The 12,201-nt window shown below is 34.1% G+C and overlaps 1 protein-coding gene across 4 annotated transcripts in view; it reads left to right on the top strand.

The window, feature by feature from the left end:
* The window catches only part of LOC126889563 (uncharacterized), a 251,405-nt gene that overhangs the window by 115,346 nt on the left and 123,858 nt on the right, over positions 1-12,201 (top strand). For all 4 annotated transcript variants that reach the window (XM_050657942.1, XM_050657943.1, XM_050657941.1 and 1 more), the window contains exon 2: positions 9,713-10,116. In XM_050657942.1, coding sequence (XP_050513899.1) covers positions 9,713-10,116 — 404 coding nt within the window. The remainder of the gene's footprint in view (positions 1-9,712; positions 10,117-12,201) is intronic.

Genomic DNA, 12,201 nt, shown 5'->3' with positions numbered 1-12,201 from the left:
GTGAAAAGTGGAGGTTTTCGATACTTTTTATATTTACCGATTTCTCCCCCGTTCCCCCCCCCCCCAAACCCGATGCTCAAAATGGTGTGACTTTTTTCTGAACATTATGTGGACCATATAGAACAATTTGGTGTTGGAGAATAACTTTCACTTTGGATGTCTGGGTTTTTGGTATAGTTATATCATAAATATTGCCCAAAAAATATAAAAAGTATCGAAAACCTCGACTTTTCACCCTCCGTAACTCTGGAACCGTTGATTTTATAACAATTATGTATAGAACATTTTTTGTTTTAAATTTCACATAGAATATTCTTGTATATAACATTGTTTAAGCTAAAGCATAGTTTTAGAAATATTGACGAAAAACGTAAAAAAACTACTAATTTACCGACTTCTCCCCCATCTCCCCCCCAAACCGGAAGCTCAAAATGGTGTGACTTTTTACTGAACAATATGTGGACCATATAGAACATTTTGGTGTTGGAGGAAAACTTTTACGTTGGATGTTTGGGTTAGGCCTTTTTTTGGACCAGTTATAATATATTGATGTTTTGCAGAATTGCGTGGATGTTAATTAAACACCGAAGTACTTCTAGTCAGTTTTATTTTAAAAGAAAACTCAATAATTCTACAAATAACTTAAACATCAAAATCAACATTTATTTTTCTTTTTGACACATGTTTTACTTCTCGTTGACATCTGACACTTGTATAACATTGTTTCCAACTACATCATACAATAACAAAAATCCCCTAGATTTGCCGTTGCTTATTTTTACTGGGTATTCAACACCCCCCCTCAACGGTAAATCTCCTAGATCTAAATTAATTTTTTTATTCTAAACCTAGCAACTCTCTAAATTTTTTAAACAGAGTTAAACCTAATGGTTTTGTACATATGTCAGCCTGTTGGTCACTTGTATTAAGATATTTTAATACAACAATATTTTCCTTAATTTTATCTCGTACAAAATGAAATCTAATATCAACATGTTTTAGTCTTTTATGAAATTCCGGATTTCTACTAACCCTTATAGCGCTTTGATTGTCTGCATGAATTAGAACCGCTACATAATCAGGTTTTATTTTTAAATCATACATTAAGTATCTTAGCCAACATGCTTCACTCACACATACACTTAGTGCAACATATTCAGCTTCAGTAGAGGACAAACTGACTGTAGACTGTTTCCGTGATGCCCATGACACCGTGCAATTAAAAACTTTGAATACATATCCTGATGTAGATTTTCTATCAGTACGGTCACCTGCCCAATCTGAATCTGAGTACCCTACTATCAAATTTTCCTGTTTATATTTATGTTTATAGTATATCAAACTCATAGTAACTGTGCTTTGAATATATCTCAATACTCTTTTTATTGCTACCCACAAATCGTTACTTGCACATGTTTGATACCTGCTTAATATACCTATAGCTATACACAAATCTGGTCTTGAGCATAACATTGCATACATCAAACATCCTATAGCAACTCTACATTTCTTTTCTATCTCTATGCTCTCAGATTTTTCTCGTTTGAGAAAATCGTGGTGAAAATTATTATCCATTGGTGTTGTTGATGGTTTGCAGCTTGACATGTCAAATTTCTTCAAAACATTTTTTAAGTAAACAGTTTGATTAATTTTTATTTTGCCTTCAGACAAATTTTGAGTTATGCACATACCCAAAAAATGTTTTATTTGACCTAAGTCGTTCATTTTGAAGTTTTTGTTTAAAATGTATTTTATTTTCTCAACTTCTTGATCATTTGTACCTGCCAACAGCAAATCATCAACATACAGCAAAATGTATATCCTACCTTTTTCATTTACTTTAATATAAAGACAATATTCATATTCAGATCTTGAAAAACTCAAATTTTGCATCAAATTATGAAATTTGTCATTCCAATTTTTAGGTGAACTTTTCAAACCATATAAGGATTTTCTTAATTTGCAAATAGTGCCCTCTTTTTCTTTAAATCCCTTTGGGAGTGAAATAAAAACATTTTCTTTAATATCCCCATTTAGAAATGCACTACAAACATCTACTTGATGAATTTTCATATCAAAAGTATTACACATGGCTAAGAAAATCCTTATTGATGGTAATTTTGCTACTGGACTATAAATATCATTAAAACACATACCAATTTGTTGAAAACTTCTAGCTACCAAACGAGCTTTATATTTCACTACTTTACCATTTTCATTTTTCTTTTTCTTGAACACCCACTTGCACTCAGTGACTTTTTGACCATCACTACTTTGCACAAACTCCCATGTTTCATTTTCTAGCAACGCATTTATTTCTGATTGCATAGCTTTCTTCCAATTTTTACACTCACTACTGGCCACTGCATCATCATACGTCTGGGGTTCTTCATCATCACTAAAAGTCAACAAACTCATTTCGTCATCATCCAGAACATAATCATCATATCTTGAGGGTCTTTTTATATGTCTTCTCAGGTCATATCCATGCTCCTGCTCTATTTCATTCACATCTTCAATACTGCTATCAGTTTCGAGGTCACTCTCACTGCTTTCTTCTCTATTATTTTGAGGTTCTTCTGCTTCACTGTCATCTTCTTCTGACTTTATCTCCTCACATATCATCTGTATGTTTTTATTCATGTCTGTCTCCCCATTTTTTATTTCTATGGTTTTCTCGGGCAAAAATATGACATCTCGATGAATTTCAACTTTATTTTTGTCTGGGACAAATATTTTGTAACCTTTTACATCCTCACTGTAGCCAATAAAGAAACCAAACATATTTTTTGCATCCCATTTTAATCTCTTCTCTTTTGGGACATGCACTGATACTCTAGAACCAAAACTCTTGAGTGTAGAAATATTATTGACTTTCTTTTTGTACCATAATTCATAAGGTGTCACATTTTTTATGCTACTAGGGCCTGTTCGGTTTAAAACATACACTGCTGTATGTATGGCCTCTGTCCACAAGTTTTTATTCAACTTTTGCCCTTGTATCATAGTTCGGGCTGATTCAACTAGGGTTCTATTTTCCCTCTCAGCCCTACCGTTCTGCTGAGGCGTATACACTACTGATCTCTGATGTTTTATGCCTTGATAGTCAAGCATCTCCTTTATTTCTTGGTTCATAAACTCTAAACCGTTATCTGATCGTAAAGTTTTCATCTTGTAGCCTGTCTCTCTCTCGGCTAATGATATAAAATTTTTAAGGTGTTTCTTAACTTCTGATTTATTTTTCATGAAATACGCGTACCTATAATTTGTATAGTCATCCTTTAACAACAGGAAATACCTATTTCCCCCTAAAGACTCTTCTTCCATAGGGCCACATACGTCTGTATGCACTAATTGTAATGGCTCACTTGCTCTTGATTCACTTAACTTGAATGGTATTCTGTGTTGTTTACCTGTTAAACACTGTTCACACACGAATTTTTCGTCTATAAAATCAATGTTATTTTGCCTTAAAAAGTTTCTCACATATGTAGTATTTTGATGTGCTAGTCTGCAGTGCCAAACTCTCAAACTTTCTGTTGTTTTTGCAGAATTACACTCTGATAAAAATACATCTACTAAACAGCTGTTTTCTTGAACTTGACCGTCAGACAAGTTTTCGTTAGGGGTGCGTTCCGAAATTAAAATATTTGCAAAGGTTTCAGTGTTTTGTTCTTGTGAGAATAACATTTTGTATAATTTGTTATCCCGTGTTGCCAATGCTCTTATTTCTCCTTTGTCATTATAAAATTCACATTTTTCATTGTTTGAAAACATCTTATAACCTTTATCTAAGGCACATCCAGCTGAGAATAAATTAAATTTTAAATCTGGCACAAATAATACATCTGACAGGGTTGACTTTATAAATTTCTTACCATTAAATGCCCATAGAGTTATTTTTCCAATACCTTTAACTGGTAATTTTTCTCCATTTCCGACTTTTACTTGTTTTTTATAGCTTATCTCTATCAATTCTTCAAACAGATCTTGATTCCAGCACATATGTTCGCTAGCTCCTGTGTCCAAGCACCATTCATTTTTATTTTTCTTACTCCCAGTATATACCATGAATGCATTACTGTCAATTTTATTTTCTTCTCTGCTTGTCTGTTGTTTTTCATTTTTATTTTTATTAAACCAACACTCTTGTAAGTTGTGTCCTCGTCTTTTACATTGACTGCATACTTTTATGTCTTTCTGGCTATTATTATCTCTCTCTTTCTTCTTGAAAAAGCAATTTTTCGCAATATGGCCACCTCTGCCACAAAAATGGCACTTTAACCTGGTTTTCTTTTGCCCTTTAAATTCTCTGCTTGTATCACTTTTCATCGCCAATGCTGTGCTGCCCTGTGCTGACTTACTTCTTTCTTCTTCGATAAGTAGTCTTGATGTAAGTTCATCTAGAGTTTGTTTATCAGATGGTACGGATTCCCATGCGGACCGAAAATGCTTATATTCCTCTGGCAATGCCATAAGTATTTTTGTCATGATCATTTTATCGGACAGCTCTTCACCAGCTTGCTTTAGCTTATTTTTTATCTCTTCAAGCTGTGATATGAATGAGGCAACATTTTTACCTGATGAAAACTCCAAGAGAAAAAACTTTTGTTGCATTAAATGAATGCTCACCTCTGACTCTTTGTCGTAGACAGACTTCAACTTTGTCCACATATCTTTCGAGGTCTCACAGGATAAAATGTGTGTCATAGGGCCTTGCTCTATTCTGGTTACTATAAATTCTTGTGCTTTTGAATCACCAGCATCCCATTTCTTTTGGTCATCTCCAGTAGTGCTCGGTCTCACAGACTTTCCTATTACTATGTCATAATAACCACGGCTTTTTAGCACTACCCTTGTTTGAAATTTCCAGGCTACCCAGTTGTCACCACCACTAAGTTTCAACGCAGCCGATGAATTTTCCATTTTTCGGATTTATGTTTTTCTTTTTTTTTATGTATATATACTCGAGCTTCTTTTTCACCTTTTTTTCAGCTTTTCTTTTTTATTTTCGTTGGCCGCGGCAAACTACCGACACAGGCTCTTCAACACTGACTTTTTTTACTGGCGAAATACTCACGAAAACAAGTGATCTGGGCCCATAACCTGATGTTTTGCAGAATTGCGTGGATGTTAATTAAACACCGAAGTACTTCTAGTCAGTTTTATTTTAAAAGAAAACTCAATAATTCTACAAATAACTTAAACATCAAAATCAACATTTATTTTTCTTTTTGACACATGTTTTACTTCTCGTTGACATCTGACACTTATATAACATTGTTTCCAACTACATCATACAATAACAAAAATCCCCTAGATTTGCCGTTGCTTATTTTTACTGGGTATTCAACATATATTACCTCCGTAACTTTGGAACCGTTCATTTTGAAAAGATTATGCATAGAGCATTTTTTATTTCAAATTTAATGTAGAACAATTTTGTACAGAAGGTTGTTCATGCTAAACCGCATAGTTTTAGAAATATTGGCGAAAAACTTAAAAAACTAGGAATTTACCGATTTCTCCCCCCTCCCCCCCCCCCAAACCCGACGCTAAAAATGGTGTGACTTTTTTCTGGACATTGTGTGGACCATATAGAACAATTTGGTGTTGAAGGATAACTTTCACTTTGGATGGCTGGGTTATGCCATCTTTTGGATCAACTATACTATACTAAGCGAGATGAATGTAGTACATATATCTTTCTTAAGTAAAAATATTAAGAGAATAAAAGTTTTGACTCAAAATATGTAGAGTGCGGGATACACAAATTGGAGGTATTAAATGAGCGCTGAAAGACGTATGTGGCGCCCTCTGAGTAACACATCATTTTTAGTGGCGAATTTAGATTTCTCGTTTCAAAAAACCCCCGCTTACGAAATTTCGTGTTGTTGTCTCATGCCTGCCAGGAAATATTTAAGAATAAATAAAAAAAAACTTTAACTTTGACACCCTGTATTTCAGTTGTTACGAACTTTCCTACTAACGTAAGAGCTTCTTAAATCGACTTATAAAAAAAACTGAATTGCCGTGTTTAAGGAGTAGGTATACCTTCTTTATGTGGATTATTTGAAATTGTACCATTGATAATTTTTGTTCTGGGGAACCTCAAGCTACGAATCTGAGAATTCTGTGCATTGGTGTGAACCTGCTTCAGTTAATAGTAAAAATAGCAAATTTAACTATTCAGTAACTGGGATCAATTATAGTATTAATCATATTTTGAGAAAAACAGTGAACGTTTGTCAAATTTTTGTGTGCATAGGAATGCCTGAAACTTTGATAAAACAGGGTTATCGAGAAAATTCAAAATTTGAACCCCACTGTATATAAATGTTCCATTAAAAATGAACGGCATTATATTTTTTCATCATCATTTGATGTTGTTAATGTTATAAAGTGTGTGCCGTACAGGTATGTATGATTTCATAATGTGATGAAAATTACTTTGGAAATCCTACTTATTTTGGGAAACCCTATAGTTATAAATATACGGCATGAACATTTTTGTCATTATTAGTCATAGAATATTCTAAAACTATGTGGAAATATGATATTAAAAATTATTATAGTAGCTGGAAAATGGATTTTCCAAATAGTAAAATTGAAAAAAAAATTATTTTTATTCACCATAAATTTTTTTTATGTCAATATATTTGTACGGCATTTTCACCTACAGTTTATAAAGTATAATAACTTGCTTCTAAAATTTATGCCGTTCAGGAAATAATAATTTTTCACTACAAAAAATGGCGTTTAGTATAGAACACTCAAAATTATAGAATAATTATTTTTTTGCCAAATAATTTGTACGGCACTGAAGTTTTTCATCATTTTAGAGCATAAGTGATACTCTGAAATCAGTGCCGTACTTTTCTAAATAATTTTTGTCAATAGGGGTTGAAATGAGAAAATTTACATAAGGGTTGAAACTGTTTGAGCCAGTAGATTCGTACGGCATATTAAAATATAACTTTGAAATATATATATTTACTTAATATTATGCATGCCGTACATTTTTCTATAATTTTTTTATCAATGAAAATATGCGAAAAATGAAATTTTTTATTATGTTGCAGAACCATTATTTTTGTACGGCATGTAGTTTTTATGTCTTATATTTTTAATATCTTTTATATCTTTTATATTTTTAATATCTAACTACCCTTTATGATATTGAACAAACTGAAGTGAGATTCCAACAAGAGAAATTCCAAAATGTCTTAGAAGATGTCTTACGAGAAGTAATCTCTACAATATAACATTAACAGTCTATTATTACAATAAAACGTAATATATATTCATGACTCATCTATTGTAATATTTATTGTAATAAAATTTTCCCAGTGCCAATAACGTCTGTAGTCCAGACAATAAATAAAGTGTTTCACGACTTTTTGTCATTCTCAACATCTACTTTTTTTTATATGTTTATTAGGCAATCTGTTATAACATATAACAATAGGCACCTTTTATCTGAGAAATAATGACATGAAGAGATTGTGACCAGCGCCATACATCTCTATAGAGATAGTATTAAATTACTGTATTACATATATTAACTTAGCTGCTGTAACAATATTAATGTCTGTGCGGTAAATCCAATGGTGTCTGTCTATTTAACCGTTTTGTTTCCTGACTTTTGTCTGACAAATTAATTGCAAGCACATTCGCGTGGCTTTCCAGACGTACGATGTATTTTGCACTTAACTCCACTATCACTTCACTGACGGTTTTCGTTTCCAGATCATTGTAAATATCCCTGTTAGTAACAAACCACGGAGCATCGATTATTGAACGTAACATCTTGGACTGCAATCTCTCAATTATGGATACATTCGACTTGGATGCTGTTCCCCAGAGCTGCAGACCATATGCCCAGACTGATTTGAATATTGTGTTGTAGACTAGCAGTTTATTTCTTGTCGTGAGCTTAGACTTACGCCCTAGAAGCCAATAATGCTTACTAAATTTTATGTCCAGTTATTTCCGTTTGTTCCATATATGGGTTCTCCAGGTTAATCCACTGTCCAAGTGCATGCCCAGATATTTTACAGAGGTACCTGAGGGAATGACCTTATTATTTATTGTTACTGTAGGTGATTCACCGTGACATTTTGTAAAAACAATATGGTTTGATTTTTGTTCATTCAATTTAATTCTTCAATTTTGTGCCCATGTATTTATTTGATTTAATACTCTCTGGAGTTTTGCAGCAGCTTCGACGGGATTTTTGTGTACTGCTAGGATTGCAGTATCGTCTGCAAAGGTGGTGGTCGTTGTATCACGATTTGTGGGTAAGTCGGCTGTGTAAATCAGATACAGTTGTGGTCCCAGAACGCTTCCTTGCGGTACCCCTGGTCTGATGGGATATAGTGTTGTATAGGCTGACTCAAACTTCACTCAAAAGTATCTCTCTGATAAATACGACTTAAGGAGTGTATATAGTTCCTACAGTAACTTTTTTCTTCAAATGTTTTATTTATAACGTTGACCACTCTGTGAACTTGTTCGACGGTACCATGCTCTTTCCTAAAGCCAAATTGGTGGTCGGGTATCATATTTCTGTCTGTTAATATTTGTAGAAGTCTTTTTTCTATTATTTTTTCCATGATCTTAGACATTACTGGTAAAAAACTAATTGGTCGATATGAAGTGGGCTCATTTGGAGGTTTTCCTGATTTTTGTGTAAGGATAATTTTCGCAATTTTCCATTGGATTGGGAAGTGTTTTAGCCTTAGTACCCCATTACACAATTGAGTTAGCATTTTAATTGCTTTGGTAGGTAGATTTTTAATTACCTCACCTGTGATTAAGTCATAGCCAGGTGCTTTCTTTTTTATTAGATTATTGTTGATTATGTTTTGAACTTCTTTGGGTGAAGCGTGTAGTGTGTTTTCTCTTGTCGGGGTTTGGTTCTGTAGGAAATTGTAGATTTCTTGATCGTTATTTGTTACAGCAGCTGGTATAGGTTTGAAAACTTCTTCTAGGTATTCGCCGAAAGTTTCCGCCTTTTCATTGTTTTTTCTGGCCCATGTTCCGTTGGATTTTCTAATTGGTGGGATATGACGATGTTGCTGTTTTAATTTTTTTGTAGCCTTCCATAGCGCATAATCGCTGGCATCTGACGGCGTTAAATTTTCTAGGTATTCTTGAGCGCTGTTATTTTTTAGTTGTTTTAGTAGTTCCTTCAATTGTCGTGCTGCTCTATTGAGCCTTAACTTGTCATCTGGATGTCTAGTTTGCTTCCAAGTTCTACACAGATAGCTTTTTTCAATTATTTTTTCTCTGACATTTATTGGACAATTAATTTTTTGTTTTGCTTTTGTTGGTGGAGGTGTTGATTTCCATGCAGCTTCCTGAATCGTTGTTGTGTAATTTTGCATTTCTTTTTCTAATTCTTCTGGTGACTTTAGTGATACGTTTAGTTCAATTTTTGCTTCAACCCTTTCTCTGAAAGCTTGCCAGTTGGTTTTGTAATTGTGCAACTTGGGCAGAGGCTCTTTTTCTTTGATTCCTGAATGTACAGTTGTTACTACAGGAGTATGATCAGACTCTATATATATAAAAATTTGATTCGATACTTAGATATCCCCTTGAGAATCCTTTTGTAACAAAGAAATCTAAACATCTACTGAGCTGCTTAATGTTTTCACTGAATCAAACCTTGTAATAGTGGATCAGAATATTAATATTTATTTTATTTTAGGGATACTGCCAGATGCTCTAAAAACAAACTGCAAAAGATGTACGGATAAGCAGAAAGCTACCACACTGCGCACCGTCAAACGATTAATGAAGGAATATCCAAAAATTTGGGCCCAACTCAAGGCGGAATGGGATCCCGAGGACAAATACGTAAAGCTCTTCATCACCACTTACAGCAACTGGGCCAGCATTCCCGAGCCTGAAACTCCCATGATAATCTTCGACAGATTCGGAGATGAATATACTTCAGAACCATCGAAAGCCAATGAGACGATCCAAGAATCATCATCACAACCAACGTCTTCTACGACTGAACGTGTCTGGTTGCCACCCATCCCCCCATTGAATCCAAATCCTGGATATAGCCCACTGGGTAACAGTATAGGACAGGGGCTTAGAGCTACGGTAAGTTTGGGAACTAACATTGTTGGGCAGGTTATAAAAGGTATTGAGAGTATAGGGACTAGGGTCGTTAGAACGGGTGCTGAAATTGCGGGTGCTATAAGAAAAAATATCGTACGACCTTTACGAAATCTCTAGTGATGAGACATTTAATTGCTTTACAACTAATAATTAGTAGAACCGCTTTATAGAAAAGGAATAGAACCTTTGCTGATAGTATAGGTTAGGGGCTTAGAGCTACGATAAATTTAGGAACTAACACTGTTAAATCAAAATGACTGACAATATAAAGAGGGTTATTAGAGCGAGCGCTGAGTCCACTTTGCCTTTGCTTTGCCGAGTGTATTAGCGTACGCCCTTTGCAAAATATAGTGATTAGATATTTACGTGCTTTACAATTAATTAATAAAAACGGGATATAACCTGTCGCTAATAGCAGAGGACAGGTGTTTAGAGATCCGGTTTAAGTGTAGGAACTAACACTGTTGGGAAAATGTAGGGAACAATAAATGTTGTTAGAACGGGTGCTGAGATTATGGAGACTATGGAGAAAAATAGTTGTTTAATTGCTTAATAGTTACATTCTCTCTAATCCTTACGCAAAAGACACAAAAGTTAATTAAAATAATTATTGGATATACTTATTCAAATACCATATTATTTTTTCTTTATGATCATTTTTATATTAAATATAATTTCTTTGACCATGTTTCTTCTTAAAGGTGACAAACAATCTTTAAACTTAACGTAGTTGTGTATATTTTATTAGTAAAACTCTCCACAGTAGTATACCAATAATCCAAACTAATATAAGGAATAAAAACTGAACAACAAACTGATTATAAGGGCACTCACCCAAATAAAAACAGTTTATATAAGTGCATTAAGAATCTTAGTAGGCTTATAAAATATGCATACAATTAACGAAAACACAGATTTATGCGGTACGTGGTTATTCCTCTCATCCTTACCGATGCGGTGTTTGTCTTCACATAATCGGTTAGGTTCCGCAGCTTCACATTGTTGTTCAAACGAACTTCTAAAGTACAGAGGACCACGCGCGACCAAACAACTATTAAAAGTAAAATCAAAAAGAATGGATTAAAATAGAATACCACAAGAATAAGCAAGAAGCTTCCTAATACTATTCCTTAAAAAGGGAGATAAATCGAACCCAAAGAACTATAGAGGATTTAAGACGACACTAAAATTAACAACCAAGGTAACAACAAATAAAATGAATGAAATCCTACGTATCCTTCGTACACTGAATATCATGTGTGAACTACGTTATTGTACAGGGGTGGCCAAGCTCCTTGAAAGTCCGAGCCATTTTTAAAATTTGAAATTTTTCGCGAGCCGCCATTGAACAATTACCTAAAAGTGTAAAAAAGGTATTAAATTTTTCTCTCACTGTTTGGTTTTCACGATTTTTAAAGTGAAATAAAATGGTTCACATCGTTGTTTCAAATATGCAAATAATTCTACAAGCAGCCTTTACTAATTCAGGATAAGGATAGTTCGATTCTTCATCATCCTTCCATTTTTTTCTGGGACGTCCTACTGATCTTCTATCGTCTCCCAAAACACTGTCTTTAACACTCTGTCTTTCTCTGATCTACCAGATGACCTGCCCATCTTATCTTAGCGTTTATATATGTCTGACGATGTTTTTAGTAGGTACCATACACAGTCACCAAATTCAGCTCTGCGGCGCATTCTCCACTCTTCTGTCAATTAATCTCTTTGAGGGCCAAATATCATTCTGAGAACTTAGCTTTCAAATACCATCAGCTTATTTATTTCCCGCTGATGTAGAGTTCATGTAGGGCGAATAATTGGCTGTACAGTCGTAATTTAGATTATCTTTTTAAAAGCTTAGGTCTCAATAATGACGATAGGAAATATAATGCTCTATTTCACGCAGCTATTCTTGCTGAGACCTCTTTTTATATGTGCTTGCCATCTGTGATTACCGCCCCTAGATATTTAAACTCTTTTACTACTTCGAAGTTGTGGTCATTAATAGGTATGTTCTGCCTAAATCTTGGTCTTCGATTTTTGGTTACTAGCATGTATTTCGTCTTC

The sequence above is a fragment of the Diabrotica virgifera genome, chromosome 8, assembly GCF_917563875.1.
Source record: "Diabrotica virgifera virgifera chromosome 8, PGI_DIABVI_V3a".
Lineage (NCBI taxonomy): Eukaryota > Metazoa > Arthropoda > Insecta > Coleoptera > Chrysomelidae > Diabrotica > Diabrotica virgifera.
The sequence above is the reverse complement of the archived record's forward strand: the minus strand, read 5'-3'. Positions and strand labels throughout refer to the sequence as shown.